Raw genomic sequence first — 25,552 nt, 5'->3', positions numbered from 1 at the left:
AAAATTAAAATCAACTGTCTATCAATGCAAATCTGTGAATTGGCTTCACTGTTGTTCTGTGCTAGTAAAAAGGCCTTTTGAAAATAGAGGACTTTTCTGTCCTCTTAGCTAGATCCTTGTTCTGGAGAGCAGCTGTTGAATCTTGTGCATATTTTCAGTTCAGAATTTTTTTTTTTGCCTGCATGTTTAACCTTTGCAAATTTGTGCAGATTAAGCAATTAAAATAAAGGACATTTACCAAGTTTTCTTAATTACTTAAGGATGCTTTAATGCCTGGATTTCAAAGATTGGAAACTTACCCTGGGTAACTTACTTATTCTTGTGTTTGGACCATACAATAACAAGAGCCTTAGGCAATTAGTTGTTAGCAAGGACCTTGCAAGTGAATTATAATTGAAAATTTTAGAAATTGCTGTTTTTCTAAATCAAATGCTTGCATTTCTGTGATGTAATCACAAAACCTTATTTTTTTACAGTTACTCAATAGCAAGAAAAGACATTAAGGAACTAGATCTTCAAAACTTACCAAAATCAGAGGCCTCTCCTAAAAAAGGTAATTTAAAAGAAATTCTAGGTGTTTAAAATAAGTCATTTCATACAAAGGTTCTTTTAACATTTGCTGATAAATGATGACCTGTTGATTTCTGATAATTGCTCTTGGATATTTTGTAAACAATTTTAAATGGGAGAAATTAGAGAAACTTTGGATATAACTTTGTCTATTAGAAATCTTCTTTATTTGATTTTTATTTCATTATTTTGATCCAGTCCAAATGTGTGGAAAATTAATAGAATATTTTCAGTGTAGTCTATTTGAAGTGAGCAATGGAATATAGACTTACCTCTCCTAATGCTAAAATTTTGTGCTATTGCTCAAAACACTCAAAACACATGTTTACTTTAAAGATACCCAGACAGCAGGGTGTACACTTCATAACAAGTCTGTGATTAATGTTTAATTTAAAAATATAATTACAGAATTGGATGAATGGGTAGATGACATGGATACCAGAATCCATCAACACATGAAATGTGTTAAGGAGAAATGTTTTGATTGTATTTATTAAAAATTATAATTAAAAATGCCACCCAGCAACAAGACTCAACAACAGTATCTGGTGTGACTAAAGGTGTGCAGCAGCTGCTTAACAAGCCAAAATTTAAAATGCTTCAAATAAAAGGTTGAGGTGGTTTTGATTGATTTCTCTAATACTATATGATTTCTCTTCTACTTTGTTCTTAATAGCTGTTTCACAGTACAAGAACTTTAGAACAGCCAAAAAAAAAAGAACAGATGCCAGGTTTGAGATAAATTGAAGAAAGGGATTTTTTTTTTTCCTGTGGAGAACATAATTGGGTTGTGACATTCCTTGCTACAAGGGAATGTTTTGGAACCAAAGGTACTAATGGTTTATGGTTTCAAAAAAAAAAAAGAGAGAGTTGAGACCAATGTCTGGAGGTTTTTCTGTCAGCAGCGTTAAAAACTGGTGCCTTTTCTTCTCTGCTAACACTGAACAGTTCATTGCAGTATGTTCTTCTTTTGGGTGTTTTTCTGCCTCCTTTATTAAAGTCTTTTATTGTGACTGAGGGGCAGATTTTGGGGTTATCTGGGTTTGTTTTGCTTTGTTGTTTTCCACCCTTGGAGCACCTCTGAAAGGGAAAGAATTTGAGGTATTTCCATTTTACAAATGTAACTTGTGCCTGTCCCATCACTCCTTTGCTCACTAACATGTTTTCCCTCTGTTCCAAACATTAATGTCACATCTCTTTGGGCAGTGCTGGTTTTTGTTTTCTTTTTAAATCTAAACCATGGTATTTGGAAAGAGCAAAGTAAGCTACGGTGCTTGATCTGTGATGGATTCATTGCATTTCAGTTGGTGTTGTGATTTACAAGAAGGTTGAAAAGGAAATAAAAAAAACTTTGTGTTTGTGAATGCTGCAGCTGAGGTAAAGCCAGGGCCCTTTCCCCTCTAGGGCTACAGGAGGCAAGCACGTTTCTCAGCAGCAGGGCTGTGCCCAGGAACTGGAAAATGGACATCAGTGAGATCCTGGAGTCCTCCAGCAGTGATGAGGAGGATGGAGCTGCTGCAGAAACTGATGAAGAAGAGCCAAAAAGAGAAGAGAAAACAGAGGAAGTGGCGGTGAGTCTGCTCAATTTCAGCCATTTTTTTGGACAATCTCAGTCATCTTTCAGGGATAATTTCATGACTGGCTTGCCTGAAAATCCTGCACTTTCCAACATGCTGTTCTCAGACTCAGCTCACTTCAGTGTCTTTTCTCTCTGCTACAGTTGTCTCTGTTGGGATTTTTGAACAGTGGCAAGTTGTCTCCTGTTACCCATCTCAGAAACTAAATTCAAGGCAGAGAAGAGTGAAAGGTTCTGGGTCAAAAGAAAAGGCAAAACCAAAAAACTTAGGTTGAGCCTAATAGTAGTAATCCACCTTAAATACAGTATCTTTGTATTTCTCTTCTGTAATTTCCTTTTGCATTTTTCTTTGTATGTGTTAGAACTCTAGATACTAAAAATTTTAAAATTTCTATACTAAAAAACACAAACCCTCAGGAGAACAGTACATTTGACCTGAAGCCATGGAGAAAGCTTCCAGAATTAATTAATTATACTAAAATTATGAGTATATAATTTAAATAAAAACTTCTAATATCACAAAATAAAAACCTTAGAATTTAAAGTTTTAAAATATAGTAATATATATACAACAAAAACTAATCCTTCTTCTTCACCCTCTTCATAAATTTATGTAATATTCTGTAATTATAGAAAAAAGTCTGCATTGCAGACTTCAAATAACTAATTATTAATCTAAAAAATAATTTAAAAAATATTTTTAATAATATTAAAAATAATTTTAAAAATAAAAATGATTCACATTATATTTAAATATAATTTTTTAAATTATTTAACCTTTAAAAATCTTATAAAGATAATAAACCATGTTTTAGCCTATTAATAAAATACTGTAGAAGGCATGTGTATGTAGGTTACATAAAAGTAACTTGTTTCAGTAAACAGGAGTGTGGTTTTAAAAAGACAAAAATTTCAAGCAAAAGCAGGAGGTTGAAACTATGAGCTGATTCACAGGGCAATAAATGCTGCTTAGGAGCAGCAGAGGAGAGACCTTGGTGCCTGTTAGGTTGGGAATCACAGAATGACGTGGTGCATGCACTTTCTGTCTGACGTGCTGTGGCTTGTCCTGACTGGGACAGGAATTCATGGAGAGCAGCCTGTGGAGAAGAGCTTGGGTAAAAGGCTGGATTTGAGCCAGCAGCGAGTGCTCATGGCTCAGAAAGCTGAACGTGCCCTGGGCTGCCTCAAAAAGGGAATTTTCACTTTCCTCTGCCCTGTGAGACCCCTCTGGAGCTCTTGGTCCTCAGCACACAGGGAGCGGTGGGGGCTGCCCCAGAGGAGGCCGTGGAGCTGGGGGTGTTCTCCTGGAGAGCCCCTGCAGGGCATAAAGGGGCTCCAGGAGGGCTGGAGAGGCACTTTGGAGCAAGGGCCAGGGGGAATGGCTTTAAACTGACTGAGATTTAGGTTAGACATGAAGAAGGAATTCTTGGCTGTGAGAGTGCTGAGGCCCTGGCACAGGCTGCCCACAGAAGCTGTGGCTGCTCCTGGATCCCTGGAATTGTTCCAGGCCAGGTCGGACAGGGCGTGGAGGAGCCTGATCTGGTGGAAGGTGTCCCCATGCAGGGAGTTAGGCCTGGATGATTTTAAGGTCCCTTCCAACCCAGGGATTCCACGTGATTCCACGATTCTCATAAGAACAGCTTTTTCTGCATTCGAATATTTCAAGTGGCTCCTTTTCCATGAAGTTAACCAGTTTTCCTCATGCCATCAGAACTGCTTTTACAGAATTCTCTTCTATTTCTGCTCCCTGCTTGTAACCTGGATGTTAGATTTAAAAGCATGGGCGGAGGTGGGGGGTGGGGAGGGGAGAGGAGGCACTGCGGGATTTATTTGTTCTCACAATACCCCCAAAACCACGACCCGCGGAGCCCCGGCGCGGCCTGTGCGTGTGGGCAGGAAGGTCAAAGGCCGCTTCCCTTTCCCTTTCCCTTCCCTTCCCTTCCCTTCCCTCACGGAATGGCCGATGGCGCTTGGCGGCGGCCTCGGCGTTCCCAGGGCAACCGGGAGCGGGCGCGGCGCCTGCGCGGGGAGCGGCCGCGGGAGCCGGGGCTGGCCGGGGGCTCGGAGATGGGCTGGCCCTTCCTCTGCCTTTCATCTAATGCCTCGCGTTCTCCTTAGTCTCCCTAGTTCTTTTGATTAGTATTTTTTTATTATTTTTTTTTCCCCCTCCCCGTGCGGAAGAGAATGTAAGTAATGCCGGTTAACCGCGGCCGCCGCGCGGGGAGAGAGAGCGAACGCGAGCGAATATTTGGAAGTCAGGCTGAAAATATGTGCAGGCAGTGGGCAGATTAGATAGAAAGGAAGTAAAACCATTTTACGTTTGAAAGAATGCAGCTGCTAGGTAAGGATCGGGTGCTTGGATGTGTGATGTGAGCGTGGTGCTTGGGGATGGGGGTTTGACTTGGGTTTCTGAGCTGGGAACTGTCTGCTGGAGCTTGCAGCCAGGGGAGATCTTTCCAGGTAAAAATAAAAAAAAATAGACAATAAAAATCTATTTTTAGATGGGTATTTTATGCTCGGGTATCAGTGTTTTGGAAAATGGAGGAGATGGCTGTGTAAGAATAATGGTATGATAAGATAAATCTGAGATGAATGTGTGCAGAAATGTAAAATCCTCTGGGTTTTTTCCCCTCTGTTTGCAGTGAAAAAGACTGAATAGGCCACATTTTGCAGGGTGTGAACTGTTGCAGGCTCTATTGCTCTGTCTGTATTAACATTGGTTAAAATTTCAGAGTATCAATCACTGAAAATCAAGGATTGCTGTACTAGTTTTCTAGTATCCATTTTTATTATCAGTTTTCATGCCTATTGCATAAAATGCTGTGTGTTTCAAACAAAGAAGGGGGAGGGGGAAGCTTGGTGATTTAAAAAAAAAAAAAAGACATTCCTGTAAAAGCAATAGAGATTATTTTTAAAGAAGGATTTTAATGTAAAATAGTGAAGCAAAGGATTCCAGACAGGTGGATGTGCTGATAGGAGAAGCTGTGGAATCCATTATTTGCAGGTGACAAGTAGGAATGTAAGGTGAGCATCTTCATGCTGAAGCAGTGTAACAGAGGGTAGATATGAATCTTTTTAGATAATGTCACAGCAGAACTGACATGATGGCCTATTAAGTCAGATTCCTGGTTCAGCTGTTAAAATACATATTTTTAATTGTGGGCCGTGCTAGATACTGCAACAGACAGCATTTAGGGAATTTAAGGAATTTCTGGGTTTTTTCCCTAGAAAGGCAGTAATACTGGCTGCAGAGAGATTTGACAAGTGAGTGATTGGGTTTTTTTTTTTTGCCTGTATTTGAATACAGATGTTGAATTACTAAAATTTTACATTTTATGGAGTGCTTCCTTTTATTAATCAAGGTCAAAAAATGCTTCTGTCCATCCTCTCCCAGAATATTCTCAGTAGGCTTTTTGTTTTAGCACTGTAATTGGTTATATTATTAGAGATAGGAGTGAGATTATTAAAAATACCTTTTTATTTCCCCCCATTCCCATCTTTTGGTGTGCACAGCAGCTTTGCTGACAAGGCCTGTCCAGCTGCTGCCCAGGCATGATAGGCCATCATTAAATAATCAAATGGACACAGACCTACTTAATATATAATCACAGGATAAAGTCAGTCAGAAAAGTCTAATTCTGGAATGGAAAGGATCCTTTTTTTCTGAAGTAGGATCTTTTATAATGATGATGGAGCAGAGAGATCTGCTGGAGCTGGTCTCATTAGATCCTGCCATTTTTCCAGTAACTAGCTTAAAAATCTGCAGCTTTATTTTGACAGAAACTTATCTTTCTAAGTGTGTTGCCTTTTGTGGCATCTTTAAGAGATGTTGGAATTTTAAACCAGGTTTACAGGGCTTTTGTGAGCTAAGGAGGGGGAACATGGGGTTGGTTTGGTGCTCCTCCTCCTCACCCCTGGTGAGTGACTTGTGTGGTCCAGAGCAGACTGGGAAGGAGGACAATGTGGAAATTGCTTGTCATGGGCTCTAACAGGGATTGCATTACACAGAGCTACTCAGCATGTTCAAATTGCTGGAATTTTGGTGATACATGGTGCAACTCAGGATTATTTTCCATTAGCAATTAAGATTTTAATAACACATTTCATAAAAAGTGAAAAAAATCCAGAGGTATTATAAAATCTTTATTGAATGAAAATGAAAAGAATAATTCAATTAATTTGAATTTAGATAAAAATCTGAATATTGCTTTTGCTTCTTACCCATTTTTCAATGTCAGAGGAAGATAGTCAACTGTGTTTGGAGGGTACATTTGGCAGCCTGTGCACTGCAGCTAAAAGGAAAGAGAAAATCTTAACTCCAGTATCTCCACATAGAAACAAAGCTTTTGGAATCTTGAACATTACCTGATTTTTGTTCAAAACAAGTTATATCTCCTACTGTATTTGCTTGTCTTGAAGCTGTTCTGTCAGGGAAGAAGAATCTAATCTAAACATAAAGCAGTGAAGCAAAGGATTCCAGCCAGGTAAATGTGCTGGTAGGAGAAGCTGTGGAATCCACTGAGATCCATCACATTGGATTCTCAAGCTTAAATATTGAAATCCTCCCTGTTTTACAAGGGGATGTGTAAGCAATATTTGGGTTTGGCTGTGTCTCCCTGTGAACCATTCTGATTCCATTAAAATGAAGATCTTAACGTGCAGTTATTTCAAATATCTTCTCAGTACACGTTCTCCACAGATCCATCCACTGAAGACCAGACTAAAGGCAAGGAATTTCTTCAGAAAAACATTCCAGGTCTCCATGGCTCATTGAGGGAAGAGTTGTGGCACCTGCAGGTGTTTGCTGAGAGGGATTTTCTTCAAGGCTTGTTTCTGACAGTCAGCTGGAGGATGGATGTGTGGCATGGTTAACGGGGTGCATTCATTTCACCTTTTTAAGGTTCTTGCATCACAACAGCATCGAAAAAATCAGTCACAGTTGCTTTACATTGTTGAAAAGGGAAGATGCCAGAGGCATTTTCCAATGTTCCTATTCTGCAAATAAGCAAGGATTTCAGTTCTCATAAGTTATTTCCATATATTTTATTAGCATTAAGTCCATAAAGGAAGGATGAGAAATCCATGATGTGTTTTAGGAGGCTTGAAATTCCTACGAATAATCAGTAGTTGACTATTAAAATATTTACATTTTGCTTCAAAATAATTCTTGTTCCCTGTGTAGGCTCTGCTCTCAGTAACTGTGGGAGATCACATAAAATCATTCCCAAATTGCCATGTCTGTTGCAGCCTATTTGTATTTTAAAATAACATTGAAATAGCTGACTCTGAAAGTTCAATACAGGAAAAGAGTCATTTCAAAGTTAATGAAGGGTGATATCCAGAAAGAAGTGGTTTATTAGATACTAAGAAAAAATGATTTCCTGTGAGGATGCTGAGGCCCTGGCACAGGGTGCCCAGAGCAGCTGTGGCTGCCCCATCCCTGGAATTGTTCAAGGCCAGGCTGGAGCAGCCTGGGATAGTGGAAGGTGTCCCTGCCCATGGCAGGAGATGGAACAAGATGGGTTTTTAGGTCCCTTCCAATCCAAACCAACCTGAGATTCTGTGATTTATATATATAAACCCCCCCAAGCAGCTGTGATGTGTAATGCACAGAATAGCCTTTAAAAATAGCTAAACATTGATTAGCAAATCCTCCTTCTCATGCATGTGTGCATTTGTAGGAGTTGTGGCTACTGTGAAGCACAGCCTGCACCATGCCATGCACAAATGTTCTTTAGAGCCTTCCTTGCTCACAGTTTTATGCAAAGAGGCATTCTCAGAATGTCACTCCAAGGGAAGTTGCAAACTGAGGCACAGCTCTGGAATGAGTCATTGTTGGTTTGTGGAATTTCTGGTTTCTTGTTGGTATAAATTAACATTTGAAGACCATGCTCATCTCCACGTGGTTCAAAGCTGTTAACTTGTTGCAATCAGTTTAATTCTTGTCATTTCCTTAATTAGTTTTCAAGCTCAGCTTTAGAAAGCAAATGTGCAAGTGATGAAATCTCATTGAAGTACTGTGAAGCAACAAAATTACATTTACTGTAATTCTGGCAGCTTGTCTTGATCATCTCTTCCTCTGAACTCCAAATCCTGTGGATGCTGCTCTTCCTCTTCACCTGCATTTCTTTCACAGAAGCATTTATGGTCCTGTCAGTCTATTTATAACATAAAAGAGAGATCTGTCCCTGGTAGCTCCACCTTGGATTGCCTGAGTTCAGGGTGTACGTGCTTGGAGGTAGAGATTCATTCTTTCTTTTGCAGAAGCAACTATTTCATCCTTTGTGCTCCCACTCAGCTCTAAAGGTTGGCACCCACAGAAGCTTGAACATCTTTCTGGAGAGTAAATGATGAGTCAGGATAACAGAGCCACATTCTTGTTGAAAAACATGCTAAGGACAGAGGCAAAGCTCATGGTGAATTAGGTGACTCAAAACCAAATGAAGCAAAACCAGTCACAAGTGTTCTACACATTTCTGTGTGTTTCATGGTGCTGGTGCTCACCAGATAGATTTAGAAAATACATGAATGCTAATAATGTTCATAAGAAATAGAGTTGGGAAGGGAACATGTCCATTATACAAAGAAAAATATAATGTTCATGATCAATTTTATTGTTTTACTGTTTCCAGTGTTCTCTAACAGATGTGGCCTGCTTGTCAGAAAGAGGAAAAAAATCTCAAACCCATAAAATTTCAATCTTTAAATTAGAAAAGGGGCATCTTAGAGATTTTTATTTATTTTCATTTAAATGAAATTCAGCCTCTCATCCTGAAACTATCAAGTTTTTCTCATGTTGCATTTAGCTGTGGGTATTGGATGAGCAGCAGAAAGGTCTCAGTTTTGAACTCTTGCAGCTTAAAATTTTCATGTTGTTTTGCCTCTCACTTGGACTTACCTTTGACTATAGTCTCCCCCTTTTTGCAATATCTCTATAAGAAAAAAATGAAATGGAGAGACAGAACTCTCTTCAGTAACAGGTTTTAAATAATTATCTCTGTAAACTTACTTCTGCCCAGTCTAAAATGGGCAGAAATGCCTGGATAGTAGCTGTGAGTTGTGGAGAGCAGCACTGTCATCCTGTTCCATTTGCTCTCTGATGGTGATCACAGGTTCTGGCATCAACATTTCTCAGGTGTTTCCCTGATTTGGGTGCAGATTTTACAGCAGCTTAGATGAACCCCCCTGGCAGGAGGTTGAAACTGGGTGATCTTTAAGGTCCATTCCACCAAACCCATTCTCTAATTCTATGATGGCTGATATATTTATAGTCAGACTCACTCAGAACAGCAAATGCTCTGTGGAATTCTTTAATGTCCAGTTCCAAACAGATAACCCTGGTAAAAAAAAGACATTTAATCCTCATGTTGCAGTAAGCATATCCAGGAGGGGTTGGTCTTTGTCATTTTGGCCAGAAGCAGAAGAGCAGCTGATGCAGGCTGTGCTCTGTGGTGGCAGTCACTCAGGGCTCACTCAGGGGACTCCTCAGAAGGTTCTGGTGCCTGCTCTGCCCTCAGTGCCAGGCACAGTTCAGCCTCCCTCTGTCAAAGGGCTCTTAAACCACCAACAGAGAGAAGCAGCTGCAGACTTTGGGATGTCTCACACAGGTGGATGATTATTGCAGCCAGCTTTTATGTCCCCACCCTATAACACTTTTCATCTTCCCTTTTTGCTTGGCTTCATCTGCATTTCTTCCACTCAGTCTCAGTGGAAGGGCTAAATTCTGGCTGCAAGATTGCTGTTTCTAGCCTACATTTCTGCTGTTCTGACCCACAGTTCTGGTTTGGCTTTGTGCCCACACAGGAGAAATGGCTTTAATTCAACTATTCAGAAGTATTTCTGGATGTTTACTGTTATTAGATGTATTTAGTTTGCACAGTTTGAGCTGTACTGCCTTCAGCCAGTAAACATTACAGTAGATGGTAGAAATTTCTCGATCTTGAAGTTATTTTGCAGTCTGGATGGAGAGAAAAAAGCTGTGGTTTCTATAGCAATACTTCACTTGATAACCTGGAAGAGCATGCTAATTCTATAGATAACTGTTTCTCCTTATATAATCCCTGTGATGTGCTGAGCAAATGGTAACTGATGCTGTACAGCATTGTGATTACACATTTAATTTCCTCCAATTATTCCACAAGAAAAATTAGTGTAGCAAGACACAGATATTGTCTCTGCCTGATTGTAGCTGAGCCCTGTTGGGTTTAGAAGCTCAGAATTCAGTGAAGCAGCCAGGGCTGGGATTCATTCTGATGCTGGGCAGATTGCTGCTTAGCAAGGCATTAGCATGTACATCCCCATTTCCCTGCCTATCTCCTTGCCTTGAAGCTTAAAGTTTACAGGATGCAGAGATGACTGAAATCTAAATTGTTGTTTCTGGTTTCCTTCTGGAACTGCTTGTCACTTTCCTGTTATTTTTAATAATGTAATGATAAGATTTTTTGACACGTACTGTACGTCTTTCCTGCAAGACAGCTGCAGCCTGCCTTGTGCAAACTGCCAGGCTGGCAGGAGGAAAGTGGCATGCAGAAAGCAGTGCAGGAAAAAGGGGTTTATTTTTTTTTTTGGTTTGTTTTTGGTCTCTGCTAGAATCTGAAAATTCCATGAAGATACGTAGTCATTATTTCCTACTGTTAATAATTTACTGTATTTTAAATAATTTTCACTGGAGTAAAAGGAATTTCTTTGTTTCATGCTGTGGATTACTTGCCATAAATTTATCTCATAGTGTTTATCTCTTTGAGGCTTCAAGTTGTAAAGGTGAAACTAAGGAATTTATAATAATAATGAATTATAGAAGTGATTTTAAAGGTGTTTCCAAATATAAGCTGAAATCAAGCATTGGAACTTAATTACAAAACAAATACTGTTTGGAGCAGGTACTGTTGGAGAAAGAATTGATCTGCAACCTGAGATAAAGCTGGGATAAGGAAAATTAGTTAAACATAAAAGCCCCAAACAAATAGAAAGAACCTTAAAAAACAAAAAAAAAAAAAAACCTGGAATTCCTGTGAATTCTTTCAGTCTTGTAAATACCAGAGCTCTTCTGTGCTAGGCAGGTATGCTGTGTGTATCAGAGTTTTCATTTTGAGGGTCACTCATTCATTCTGTCCTGGACTGATGCTTTCCCTGACTTGCATTTTCTTCTTTTCCTCCTGAGCTCCCACTTCAGTCTTCCTGAGTAAATTTTGTTTTCTGCATATTTCACCATTACATGGGTTCAGGGCCAAATAGGAAGTGGTTTGGGTTGAGTGCTTGCTCTTAGGCTTTTGTACAAATAAATGATTACTTTGCATATTTGCTGTTTTCATTTATGACTGCATTTATTTTCACAGCCTGAGGAAGAGCTTGATCCTGAAGAGAGGGACAACTTCCTCCAACAGCTTTACAAGTTTATGGAAGACAGAGGTACCACTGAATTTTCTTCTTTTTTCTTTTATCTCCAGTCCACTTCTTTAATGGCACAGCACTCAAAGGGAACTCAGATCCTCCCTGAGGTGTTTTGGTTTTGTTTTGCTTTCACAAAGCCTTTTTTATGTTCCCAACACTTGTTAAATAAGCCCTTGGTTAATTTCTGGTTGTCACAGCCATGGCTGAGAGCTCTGCTGCTGTTAATCCCAGGCTGGAAGCTGAGGAGTCTGTCCATGGACGGTGAAATCCAACCAGCACAGAATGGAGATGTGCCATCCTCTAATCTGTGCTCAAATGGAGCAGTGATACCTGAAGAGACAACTTAAAAGATTCTATTTTATCCTGTAGATACAACAATAAAATAGTGTATTTTAAACATCTGTCTTTGCAGAATTAAGTGAGGCTTAATAAATTAGAATAGTTGAGGGATTGGTTTCAGAAGTATCAGAAGTGCTCGTGCTCTGCAAAGGGAGCAGGATGTACCTGCTGCCTTGGGAGAGCTGCTGTTGCATAAGGCATGTGCAGTTGTGATGAGACTGACATGAAAATGGAAGCTTTTATTCTCCTTTTTAAAAATCTATACTCAAGCCTGCAGAATTTTGTCTTTTAGAGTATATTGGTTTGATAAATTTTACACATGAAGTCACCATTTCCATCCTGTATTTCCAATACCATTTTCATGCTGCAGTAGCCTTGGTGTGGAGGTAGATTATAGATGTAACTGCTGCCCTTTTCCCTTTTCAGCTTTCTTTTCTCTTGACAGCAGCTACCTGAATGATATTTCCATAGCAGCACAGAGTGCAGCAAATGTTGATGTATTTGAATTTGAAATGACCAGAGCTAAGGGTGAAACATGAAGTACTTGCAGAGTCTGAATATTTGCCCCTTTCTTTTCTGAGGGTGGGAGGTTGTTGAAATTAATGGGGAAATCAAGCTGCCTTTGTAAAAGAGGGTCTGTTCTAAGGAGGGGTGTTCTAGAGCACAGAATCATAAAAGCACAATCCAAAAGCTGTTCAATATTACCAGTTCTTATCAGAGGTTTAGAAATTGAGCATGTATTATAGCAAAGTGTTCTGGAGCTCATCCAATATAATTTTGAAGGCCTCCTGTGTATATAACCAGTGTTTCTGGAGAATAAGCTGCCTTAGGGGAATAAAAGGCTAAGTTAGGGGGAAAGAAAAGAAATCATTCTGCTGCTGGGCTAATCCAGAGTTTTCCTTTCATGTAGCCTGATTCTTCCCACTTTCCTGTTTTCTTGCCTTCTCGTTCTTTCCTAAACACTCACAGACTACAAAACCAGTAGGGATGTCAGGACCTTGTGAAGGCAGAAGAAGAAAGCATTTGTATGATGAATTTGAAGACTCAGTCCATGAAATATTTTTCAAGCCAGTCTGTGGATTGAGCAATGCACAGGACTTCTTCAGGACTGGGACTTTCCCCTTGCCTGTTTGCTTTTTATTTTCCTTCTCCATCCTTATAGCAAGATTTCTGTTCCCAGCAGATTTGTTCTACATTCTCTTCTCTCAGTATAAATGTTTTGATTCATGGAATCATGACAGTATTCCCAAAGTCCTATAAAATTATTTTAATGATTCCAAATATAATTGCATGGAGATGAGGGAAGATCCAAAGCAGCAGGGAGGAGGGTTTGGCATTCTTCCTTGCTGGGAGGATTATTGTCTACGTATGCAGCCACTTGCCCTAAGTCACTTTGGGTTTCTCCTTCTGCAGATAATTACTGTTCTGTGTGTCACTGCCACTCAGCTGAGCTGAGTTCTTTCTTTTCCCTGGAACTGCCCCAAATATTCATGTCCTGTCACGTCCTTGTGCTTTTCCACATTCTGACAATTTGCCTGAGTGTCTCTTCCTAATCCAACATTCTGTGCTTCTTCCTCGTTCCTTTCAGCCCACGGTGCTTTTAGTTAATCTCTTCACACACTGCTCTATTCCAGCATTCCTCAGGTGTTCTCTGCAGCTTCCTGCAGTTCTGCCTGTGCTCCCTGCTCAGGAGAGGAGCAGTGGGATGCAGCCAGGTGGATGGAGGTTCTTAATAAACCTGGGAGGCTGATAAACCACCCAAGGATAATGATGCATTCAAAACAGGGTGAAGCCTTAACTGGTCATTGGAATTTACTGACTTGGGAACATACCTTAAGCCATTAAATACAGATTTTAAAATGCAGAAGAATACTTGTAATCAAATGTGTGCTAAAGGAATGCAAGAGACACCTTGCTGTTCTTGGGGATAACTTGTTTCTGTTTTATTTCATTCAGGTACTCCTATCAATAAACCACCAGTTCTGGGCTACAAGGACCTGAACCTCTTCAAACTTTTTAGGCTGGTTTATCAGCAGGGTGGGTGTGACAATGTAAGTGCTGGATGTTCCCTGAATTCAATGGCTGTTCATTCATATCTGTAAATGGTTGTCCAGGGAAGCTGTGGCTGCCCCTGGATCCCTGGCAGTGGTCAGGCCAGCTTGGATGGGGCTTGGAACAACCTGGGATAGTGGGAGGTGTCCCTGCCCATGGCAAGGGGTTGGAACTGGATGATTTTTAAGGTCCCTTCCAAACCAAACTGTTCAATGGTTATAAAAGACTTTGGCTTTTAGCTCTTTTAGATATTATTCCTTAATATTCTTATTTAACAAAACCTATGAGCTTAATTTTTTCTCTTTTTTTTCCCCCAAAGATTGAAAGTGGTGCTGTATGGAAGCAAATTTATATGGACCTTGGCATTCCTATTTTGAACTCAGCTGCTTCCTACAACGTAAAAACTGCTTATAGAAAGTAAGTTCTTGTATTGGATAGGGGTGAAGACATTTTCCTTTCTTTTCCTAGCTATAGCTTGTACAATATTCAAGAGGTTTTTGGTAGTTAGAGACAGTATTTTATATTCTTCAGTTAATGAACAATTCTGAGCATTTTCCAGTGCTGATGTGGAGGAAAGAAGGAAGCTGTCAGGGCAATAAGTTCTGTTGCACCAATACATCAGAATTCTACTCATTTTTTACCAAGAAACTTTCACTTTCCTCCTGTGCTGATGCTTTTTCAGAGTAAACCACTGAAATTTAGAAAATAAGCTTTGGCAGATTCAGTTTTATCAGTTAGACAATTAATAGTAATAAGACTCCTTAATCTTTAAATCTCATATGCATTGAGGAGAATTTTATACCAGTTGCTTTAACTTTGTGAAAGGTTTTGACTGAAAAAAGGCATGCTTAAATTGTACATTTACATAAAATCTTTGCAGAATTTGTAGAATAAATGTGTGCATTGCTATGGTGGATGTGAGAGTTATTAAATAGTAAAATCATTATTTACATTGACCAAATGCATAAATCTTTTTCTTCTCACCCTCACTTTTCAGCTGTGTTTTAACTTTTGAATTGGAAACCTTTCAGGAATTACATTTTTCAAGCTTGTTTTCTAAATAAAAACTTTTATTGTTTATCTTCCTGGAAGTTTGACAAGAAACAATTGGGCTTTTTGAGTAAAAGGGGAAGAATGAGATTCTCTTGACTCAAACCTAAGGAAATTTGGAAATAGGGATGAGTAATGACTCAGCTCATGTTAATGTCAATGAAGAAGCCAATGTTGAGACTCTCTTCAGTGGGATTTGAACTGGGCACATGTTTAAGGTCTGTATTTTACAGAGAAGAGTGTTTGTCCTGGAAAGAGTCATTGGTAAATGTGTACTGGGTTGCTTAAATGGAAATAATGATGATGTTGTTTGGACACATGAAAATGTGTTGTGACTGTGATAGTGTGTTGTAACTTGCATATTAATTCTTTGAGGAATAAACTAATTCATACCTCTGTCAGCTGTAACTGGATTAGAGAGTGCACAGGCAGTTTCCAGAGAGCAAGCTCATGCATGGCATTACTGTCATGAATTCTTAACTGGATGGAAATGGAGTTAAATATATGAGAAGCACCTCTGTATTCTTTTTCAGTATTTGTTATAAAATTGTTTCACTTCAAAGTCTTCTCTAGCTTTTATATTTTTATTTAGTTGTTGTGTGCTTTTTTATTATTATTTTCCTGAAGTTACTGAGCAGGAAAATAGGTTTTATGCACTTCAATAAATGAAAAATAAACCATAAAGTATAAATGGGACCTTGCTTGTCTGTAGGTATCTTTATGGTTTTGAAGAGTACTGCCGTTCTGCAAACATTCAGTTTAGGACCATCCATCACAATGAACCAAAAGTGGTAGAAGAGACACAGAAACACGTGGAACCAATGGAGGAAAGTGTGAAAGAGGAACAAAAAATGCCCCCAACAGAAGTTAAAAAAGAAGCAGAAGAAAATTATTCCAGCAGTGAAAGTGAGAAAGAAGAAGTTGAACTAAGGTCCCCAAGGGTGAGTGGTCTGGACTGATTTGTTTTTAGTCCCTAACAAAGCCCCTTTGTGTAGGGAACAGTTCCCATAGTGAGTTTTCCCTGTGCAGCAGCTGCACATTGGAATTGTTGCACTGGTCCAAGTGTGGAGTTCTGTGAGTGTTAATTGTTAATTTTGTTCTACCTGGACACAGAGTTTGATTATTCCTTCATATTCCACACCATGCCTGGGATCTGCTCAGGCTCAGCTGGATGTGCTGTGGTTCAGGGGTGCCTTGGAGCTGTTCTCACCACAGCAGTGAAACACAGCAGGACAGTCTGGTTCTGGGTGAGGGTTTCCACATGGAACCTGGAGCCTTCTGGCAAGAAACAGGAATATCAAAAACCTGCTGTGGATCTTAGAATCAAAGGAAGACCCGTTTCTCTGAGCTTGGTTTTTATCACAGTTTCTCTTCTAATAGAAGAAACACTCAAATCTTAGAGCATATAGAAAAAAGTAGAGGGAGGAACAATTAAGTTTAGCCTTCATTTGTCTTGAAATGCTGTAGAAGTGAGAGTTGTATTAGGAGCTACATAGATCAGATCAGTGGCCCATCAGCTGGAGAATACTGAACACCATGAGTACTTTAAAGGTGTTGGAATATGACTACAGCACTCATTTAATTATGTTAAAAGAACATTTTGTGCTCTTTACAATAGAGTATGACTACTGAAGGACAACAGTTGCTGCTTTTAAATTGTTCAAGTTCTAAAGATTCTGTTTGACTAAAATGTTATTCTGTTGAAGTCCTTCTTGCAAAGCAGCTTTTCAAGCAAATATGTGGCCTTATAGATTAATAGATGAAAGGACATGGTGTAAACACAGGTTGAGACTTCTGTTATGTTTCTGTTTAAATGAAAATGGTTGTTCCAAGCTGCATCAGCCTCAGTGAACTTCCTGACATGACATTAGCTTTGTTCTTCATTTGTTCATTTATTTTTGAGTTTGTTTTTCTTTTTGAGAAAGCTCAAAAGAAGGATAAAGAAATGTAAGAAGTTTTTGTCTTTATGGTAATTGGCTCTTTGTTCTGACTAAAAAGCAATGATCCCATCAAGAGACTTCTAATAAATCAAATGATAATCCTGTGCTAGATCTCTAAGAATCAGTTGCAGATAGTCCCAGGCAGCAACTGCCTTGAGTACTCAAGGTGCCTTTTAAAAATGAGAAATTTAGAGTTGAAAGCTAACAAATTTCTGCCCTTGATGTCCACAGGTGACTGTCAGGATTGAAGGTGCCTCCCCTCAATATTCCTATACAAGCACTCAAATAATGATATTACTGTAGGTGAACAAGACATTCTGGCCTTTTCTGTCAGAGTAACAAACATTACAGGTCCAAACAAATACCCTGAAATCCTCCACCAATTAATCAGAAACTCATTATTCCAAATGAAGCAGATAGAAAAACTTAAAGCTTTAATTTTACTATTTTAGAATATTTTGCACTTTTTTGTCATCTCCAGCCTTTCCTCTCTACAGGAGTTGCATGTCTCACTTTTTTGCTGAGATTTGGAGAGGTTATGAAGAAAGCAGGGGACAGGAGTCAATAAAGTGATTTTATTTCTGTTCCAGGGACGAAGAAGACTTGCCCGTGATGCAGCCCCTGCTAAAAAAGAAGGTGAAGAGGATAAAACCCAAGACAAGTTAAAAGACAGTAACAAAGAAAACAAAGATGTAGAGGAAACACCTGAGAATGCAGAAAAGAAAGAAAATGAAACTCCTCTAGGGAAGAAAAGCACACCAAAGCAAAAAGAGAAGAAAATTAAAAAACAGGAGGATTCTGATAAAGAGTCAGATGAAGAGGAAGAGAGGCAGAGGGACAGGTAAGCCCTGACTTGTATCACCACCTTTGAGTCTCTCTGTGCCATGATTGAGCTGCTCTCCAGGCAGGAGGACACAGACTTGATCTTACTGAAAATCAGCAGCCTTATTCACTCAGACAGGCAGGGAAGGGAACATTTTATTTCAAGCTTGCAGAGCCTGCTGTACTTTCTGGAAGCATCTTTTTGTGCTCGATGCCAGGCTGTGTTTTTCACTGTCACTTCACATGCCAAGGCTGTGGTGGTGTTTTATCTCACCAATACCTCCAGACACCAAACTGACCAGGTTGTGAGAGGGTGGGAACAGCCTGGGGACACTTCCCTGGGCAGTGGAAACAGAAATATGGCAAATCCCTCTTCTCCTGTACTTTGAAGGGTTTGCTGATGGCTGGTGAAGCTGCAGGCTCCTTGTTTTTACTGTCAGATGATCAAGGCAGCAAAGTTTTCTTTAAGCTGTGTGGGTGTTACTTGTCCTCTGAGTTCCTTGCCACAAGATAATTGATCTTTCACTGGAGGCCAACAAATCTGTTTCATTAAAAGCAAACTCATAGTCCTTTTTAGTATTTTATCTCTTGCTGACTTTTGTGTAGAGTAACTTCTAAATTATGCTCAATTGTCCCTTAAGTAGGGAAGGAATTATAGCTAAAAATAGGTTTGATTGTAGTTCTTCAAAATATATTTGAGTATAATATTTAAACAGCAGCTAAAGGTGTAATGAGAGGTGGATGTGTCTAATAAAGAGCTCTGCAGACACTTTTAAGCTTGGCTGAACACTTTTGTGATCAAGTTTTTTTCCAGTGGAATGGTGTTCGTGTCATTAGAGGATCACTGTGATGGCAATTCAAACTCAGGTGCAGTTAATAAACTGTAGCATGTTAAGCCAATGGTAAAAGTACCTTTTTTTTATAAATAATGTGTCAAAATCAAATATTTCAGAAACTGAAGTTATTTCTTTCATCCTATGCTGTTTAGGAGACACACACTGAGTTAACTTGTATTCCTTTTTGTATTATCAAAATATCAATTTTAAAAATAATCTTTAAGCTTTGAGGTAGTTGTATGCTTTATAAATTGTTTAAATTTTAATAAAACTTTCTGGATATTTTTGACACTTAGCCCTATTATCCCTAAGTTCTTTTCTTGATTTTAAAAAAATCTGTTTCTGAGCAAGCTTCAGAGATGCGACAAGGTATAGAAAATTAATTTCTTTTTTTGTTGCAGCCTTTTTCTACCTCGACTACTCTCTAAATTTTAAAATATGATTGTTACTAATTCGTGGGCATTTTAAATACATTTTACTGCAGGGAAGAAATTGAGAACAAAGGAGAATCAGAAGGTGAAGAGGATGAGGAGGACACAGAACCCTGCCTGACTGGAACCAAAGTGAAAGTAAAATATGGACGTGGAAAGACTCAAAAAATTTATGAAGCCAGTATTAAAAGCACAGAAATTGATGATGGAGAGGTTTTATATTTAGTTCATTACTACGGTTGGAATGTAAGGTGAGGATAAGAAATTGCCTTTCCTTTCTTTGTTCAAAGGCTTATTTGGAAAAGAAATTTTTGTTTTAAAGGAAATAAAGTGAGTGATGATCAATGATGTAGCTCCATATTGAATTATCAACATCACAGACTCTGACTTCTTCACTTTTCAGTGTGGTGATTTTGTTCATGGTGTTCCATTGAAATGTCAGAATATATTTGTATTTTTTTTAAGTGTCCATCTGCCTTAGTAATCCTCACACCCTCCCTGATATTTATTGTGTCTATTTGTGTTAACATTAGCAAACTTTCCTTTAAGGGAACCATTGATAGTGGTGAAGATATTTACAATTAAGTGTATTAAGCACTGGAATTTTGGCAATAAAATTGCCAAAATATTCTTGTTTTGAATGTTAACTGGGATTGTAAAAATGCTTCTCCTGGCAGGCAGTCTTTATAGCACTTTATTTACTTCTGATATATAACATGAGGTGTTCCAAATCCATAAGCAAATTGCTTTATGTGGCAAAATGAAATTTAAGAGTGGCAATATTCCCTAAATATTTACAGGTTCCCTTTACTAATACAATTAGGAGATTTTGAGGAGCATCAGTGTTTGTGCTTTTCAGAATCTCATCCAGTTTGGTGCCATAATTTACAAAAAAAATAAGGTACATTTTCCTGCTGAGGTATGGTGTGGTGAAGACACACCATATGTGTATGATGTGGAACAACTGACACTTTAGAGCTGACTCAGTCCCCTGAGTGCTCCAGTGAGAGACAGGGAAGTTTGTACCTTAATTCCCTCATCCCTTAAGGTTTTTTTATGGACTGGAAATGTCATTCACCTTTCCAAGGCCAGACTACTGCATGGGTTGTAAATACAGGCTCTGCTATCATGGAATGGATTGGGTTGGAAAGGAAATCCCACCTCATTCCCCCCTCCTGCCATAGGCAGGGACACCTTCCACTACCTCAGGGTACTCTGAGTGTTGGCCTTTTCCTACCTCATTAATAAATATTTTGTGTAATTCAAATCTTTTACTCCTCATATTCAAACAACATAACAGCATGGTTTCATTTCCTTGCAGGTATGATGAATGGGTGAAAGCTGATCGGATTATCTGGCCAGTGGAAAAAGGAGGACCAAAGAGAAAACAGAAGAAAAAAACAAAAGTAATGATTTCAATAAGTCTGTTGTAGTACTGTATTTAAAGAAAAAAAAAGTTTTTCAGGCCACGGTCTGGTTTTTAATAGAGCAAAAGGTTTGATAATCAGCAATGAAACATTAATAAAAATCCACTGTTTTCCCTGCAGAATAAAGAAGATGGTGAAAAGGATGAGAAGAAGGACGAGGAGAAACAAAAATCCAAGCGTGGGCGGCCCCCTCTGAAATCCACTCTCCCATCCAACACGTCCTGCAGCCTCCCCAAAACGCCCAACAGCGAAGGTAAATGTGGCTCCGGAGGTGCAGGGAGCAGCCGGGCTCGGTGCCCTCAGGGGGAGCCCGGGCCGGGCTCGGTGCCCTCAGGGGGAGCCCGGGCCGGGCTCGGTGCCCTCAGGGGGAGCCCGGGCCGGGCTCGGTGCCCTCAGGGGGAGCCCGGGCCGGGCTCGGTGCCCTCAGGGGGAGCCCGGGCCGGGCTCGGTGCCCTCAGGGGGAGCCCGGGCCGGGCTCGGTGCCCTCAGGGGGAGCCCGGGCCGGGCTCGGTGCCCTCAGGGGGAGCCCGGGCCGGGCTCGGTGCCCTCAGGGGGAGCCCGGGCCGGGCTCGGTGCCCTCAGGGGGAGCCCGGGCCGGGCTCGGTGCCCTCAGGGGGAGCCCGGGCCGGGCTCGGTGCTCAGGGCTGGAACCGGGAGCTCCCGCTCCGCCCCTCCACCGCCACCGGGGCTTGGCGCACCCTCCGATCGATACAAATTAATTCTTTCGATTTTAATTTTAGCAACACCTCGCAGGCAGACCAGACGTAGCTCAGGAATGTTTGATTCTGATAGAGGATCAAACGGTGAGTGATCTCAGCCCTGTGTATGCTTTGGAGGCTTTTTCAGTACCTTTTTGAAAAGAAGTTTGGGGTTTTTTTGGTTTTTTTTGTTTTTTTTTTTAATCTTCTTTTTTGGTTGGTTATTTTTTTTTCCTTTCTCCCTGTAAATTTTGTTGAGTAAGCAGCTGAGCTGACACTGCTGAGGAGCACAGCTTGCTCACACAAGAGCAGTCAGTGACTGTACAAGTCATCCCATGTTCTTCAGCCAGAGCCTTTCAGTCCTGAACAGACCAAATCCAGGGCTATAATGATGGTCTTTATTGTGCTAATTAAGTCCTCAACCTCAATACTCCATCATCCAGCAGAGCTGTTAATTATACACAAATGGCAGCACATCTTGGGTGTTTCTAAGCCTCTCTGAACAAGAACTGAAGTGAAATCACTGTCTCCTTTTAGTACAGGTCCCTGAGTAATCTCCTGGTAATGTACTAATGCTTGCTCTCTGTGTGGTGCAGCATTTGTACAATAGTTCAGCAGTGAAATGTCCATACTGGGGTTTAGAAGGTTTTTATTTTTGGGTTTGGGTTGGGTTTTTTTCTCTGCATGGAGGGGAAAAGTGTTTTTTTTTTTTGGTTTTGTAGTGTCACGTGGGAGAGGCAATATCCATGGGATCAGGGGAACCTATAAAACTATTTTTGCTGCAATAAAATGTAATTCATTTGTATTGGCTTATTTGGGAAATAGTAGGAGAATCACAGACTTCAGCTAAATCACCTGAGTAGAGAGTATCATCCAGATGCTTCCTGAACCCTGACAGCACCACCACTACTGCAGTTCCATAGAAATTTTAGGTAAAAATAAGAAATGTAGCAAGTGTGTTTAGTAATGCAGGTGTAAAGTTACTACTGCAAACTGATGTTAACACCATAGATTACTGAAAGCAGGATTTTTGTGAGGTTCAAATAAAAAGTCATGCTACAATTAATTATTTAGGGTGCTGTTTGCTTCTTTTTAAATTTTTTTTAGACTCTGGCACATCTGACAGTGAAGCAGATGAGTCATCTGAAAAGAATTTGAATGAAGAATTTTCTCCAGAAACTTCAGAACTGGAAAAAAGTGAAAAACTCCGTGATGAGAAGCTGGATGAGGAAAACCCAAAGATTTCTCATGTGCTGAAGGAAAACGACAGGACTCAAGTACAGCAGCTAGAAACACTGAAACTGGAAGTTGAGGAAAGTGAACAAATTGTTCAAATTTTTGGAAACAAAACTGATCAAATGGAAGAAATCAAAAGAGAGGTTGAAAAATCACCTAAGGGAAAAGGGAGAAGGAGCAAGACAAAAGATCCTTCATTGGAGAATGCAAAGATTGCACCAGGAAGCCAGGAAGAGGTGGCAAATGAATCTCTTACAGAACCTGAAAGGTTAGATGTGTCTTCCTTGGACTGTAAAGACATTTCCAGCACTACTGAAAGTGAAACAGAGCCCTCCACAAAAGATAAGAAACTTTTAAAAAGGAAAACTTTGGAACAGGCATCACCTGAGAAGAGAAACCGGCGGGAGAGCGAGATGGAAGTGCCAAATATTGTATCTGAAGAGAGGACCAGTGAATGTAGTGGAGCAGAGGAATGTAGAGGGCTGAATGCTGAGGAGTCCCTCAGAACTGAGAACGAGGAGATGCCGGCCCTGGTGGCGGAATCGGCGCCACACGGGGCAGAGCTGAGCAACGACAGCTTCCAGCGGCCAGCTGAAAACAGCGAGAGCCTTCCCTTGAAAGATGAGGATGACTCAATGCCTCAGATTGGCCCTGAGACCTTGCTGTGCCATGAAGTAGACCTGGATGACTTGGATGAGAAGGAGAAGAGCAGCACTGAAGACACAACAGCAGAAAAGCCAGACCCCAATGCTTCCAACTCTGCCCCCTCTGCCTTAGCCCCCGGTGTCCCCTCGAGCTTCCCGGTGGCCTCTCCTCTGGGCCTCAGCCAGGACGAGTCCCGCAGCATCAAGAGCGAGAGTGACATGACCATTGAGGTGGACAGTGTGGCAGAAGAGTCCCAGGAGGGGCTCTGTGAGAGTGAGTCTGCCAATGGATTCGAGGCCAGCACCACGTCGAGCAATGGCAGCGTGGCGGGGCAGGAGAGGGAGGCGGGAGAGAAAGGTGAGCGATTCCTGGAGGAGCCACTGCAGCTCTGATCCTCCTGAAGGTGGCTCAGGCTGGTGTCACTGGGCTAAAAATTGCTGCTCTGTTCTGTCTGCATGGAGGGGAGAAGGGTTGTTTTTTGGTTTTGTAGTGTCAGATGGGAGAGGCAATATCCATGGGATCAGGGGAATCTATAAAACTATTTTTGCTGCAATAAAATGTAATTAATTTATATTGACTTATTTGGGAAACAGTAGGAGAATCACAGACTTCAGCTAAATCACCTGAGTTAAGAGCATCATCCAGATGCTTCCTGAGCCCTGACAGCACCACCACTACTGCAGTTCCATAGAAATTTTAGGTAAAAATAAGAAATGCAAGCAAGTGTGTTGAGTAATGCAGGATTTTGAAAGTGTAAAATTAATACTGTAAGCTGATGTTGACCAGCTGTGATCCTCCTGAAGGTGGCTTGAGGCTGATGTCACTTGGCTAAAAATTGCTGCTCTGTTTTGTCTGCTGGTTATGGATTCACAGAATGGTTTGGGTTAGAAGGGACCTCAGAGCCAATGTTGTTCCAGTCCCCTTCCATGGGTGGAGACACTTTCCACTATCCCAGGTTGCTCCAAGCTCCATCCAACCTGTCCTTCAGCACTTCTAGGGATGGGGCTGGGCATCCTGTGCTAGAGCCTCAGCACCCTCAGAAGGAAAAATTCTATCCCAATATCCCATCTAGCCCAGCCCTCTGGCAGTGGGAAGCCATTCCCTTGTCCTGCCACTCCAGGCCTTTGTGCCAGGTCCCCCTCCAGCTCTCTGGAACCCCTTTAGACCCTGAAAGGGGCTCTAAGTTCTCCCCAGAGCTTCCTCTTCTCCAGACTGTCTGGTTTTAAATTTCTTTGTTGCTTATAAAACAAAGAAATTTATGCTTTTTAGTAGCAGTAGTATTTCAAGTGTCATATATTTTATTTTTGATTTGTTTTTCTCTCCTCTCACAGGTCAAAAAAGACCCAGTGACAGCAATAGTGGAACGCTGGCAAAGAAGCAAAAGCGAACTCCAAAGCGAAGCAGTGCTGCAGCCAAAAATGAAAAGAATGGAACAGGTATATTCCTGCAGGGAGGGGAGGGGGAAGGGTGTCCTGGCCTGTAAATCTGTGTAAGAACATACTGTTCTCACTTACAGTTTCCAGTGGATGGGGCTTCCCTCTCAAGGCTTTTTATTTTTATTCATTGTGATTATTGGAGATAAGTTCTGAGCTCTCTCCCAGTGTAACTGGGAAATCTCTTGCCTGCTTTATATTACAAACTTAAGAAAAATGTCTAAATTATTGTTTATATTAGCAGCTAGTACATATTTACCATTATGCTGATTTTTAAATATTGGGTTGGTTATGAATTTGGCAGAGGGCACATTTAAAGTTTTAAAACAGGTGTTTCTCCTGGGGAAAAATAAATGGTTTTGAATTACAGAAAAATGTTGGAAGCTAAGGAAAAACTTTTCATCCAAAGGGATCTTGTCTAATTTTTCTCTCAAGCATCTGACCATTTTATAACTTGATATGGAAATCTGAATTTTTGTGTTTCTGTAGCTCATTTTTCAGAGAATCACAGAATGATTTGGGTTGGAAAGGACCTTAAAAGTCATCTTGTTCCAATCCCCTACCAAGGGCAGGGACACCTTTCACAATCCCACCTTGCTCCAAGCCCTATCCAAGCTGGCCTGGAGCACTGCCAGGGCTGGGGCAGCCCCAGCTCCTGTGGGCACCCTGTGCCAGGGCCTCACCATCTTTGTAATAAAGAATTTCTGTCTAATACCCCATCTGTCCCTGCCCTCCCTCAGCTTAAGGACAGTCCCTCCTGTCCTGTCACAAAAGTTTTGACAATCACTGCATGACTGAATCAGTGGTTTTGGCTTTGTGGCAACACTGTTATATTTTTACATATCAAACTAAAACACTGGGTAATATAATTATCTGACATATATCCAGATACATTTAACATGTCTTGGCAGTTATTGTGGGAATCTAAAATATTTGAATATATGAGATAAAAATTTTCTGTTTCATGTTGAACTTCTGTTGTTTTAGTCATGTTTCAGAGTTGTTCCTTTAGATGTGTAAAGCAGTTTAATAACTAAATACTACCAATAGTAATCCACCCATAGTGCTACCTACCCATAGTAATCCAGGTTTAATCTTTAAGAAAGG

At 40.5% G+C, this 25,552-nt stretch overlaps 1 protein-coding gene across 2 annotated transcripts in view; it reads left to right on the top strand.

The window, feature by feature from the left end:
* ARID4A (AT-rich interaction domain 4A) overlaps positions 1-25,552 on the top strand; it is a 46,534-nt gene that overhangs the window by 19,040 nt on the left and 1,942 nt on the right. Inside the window, exons 10-22 of one of the 2 annotated variants that reach the window (XM_074543982.1) lie at positions 477-553; positions 1,975-2,141; positions 11,482-11,554; positions 13,832-13,926; positions 14,247-14,344; positions 15,690-15,918; positions 17,508-17,758; positions 19,060-19,257; positions 20,328-20,412; positions 20,554-20,686; positions 21,174-21,236; positions 22,239-23,369; positions 24,344-24,448. In XM_074543982.1, coding sequence (XP_074400083.1) covers positions 477-553; positions 1,975-2,141; positions 11,482-11,554; positions 13,832-13,926; positions 14,247-14,344; positions 15,690-15,918; positions 17,508-17,758; positions 19,060-19,257; positions 20,328-20,412; positions 20,554-20,686; positions 21,174-21,236; positions 22,239-23,369; positions 24,344-24,448 — 2,705 coding nt within the window. The remainder of the gene's footprint in view (positions 1-476; positions 554-1,974; positions 2,142-11,481; positions 11,555-13,831; positions 13,927-14,246; positions 14,345-15,689; positions 15,919-17,507; positions 17,759-19,059; positions 19,258-20,327; positions 20,413-20,553; positions 20,687-21,173; positions 21,237-22,238; positions 23,370-24,343; positions 24,449-25,552) is intronic. The other variant, XM_074543983.1, reaches the window with a different exon arrangement.

This window comes from Zonotrichia albicollis, chromosome 6 (genome assembly GCF_047830755.1).
Source record: "Zonotrichia albicollis isolate bZonAlb1 chromosome 6, bZonAlb1.hap1, whole genome shotgun sequence".
Classification (NCBI taxonomy): Eukaryota; Metazoa; Chordata; class Aves; order Passeriformes; family Passerellidae; genus Zonotrichia; species Zonotrichia albicollis.
This window is presented reverse-complemented; position numbering and strand designations above follow the sequence as displayed.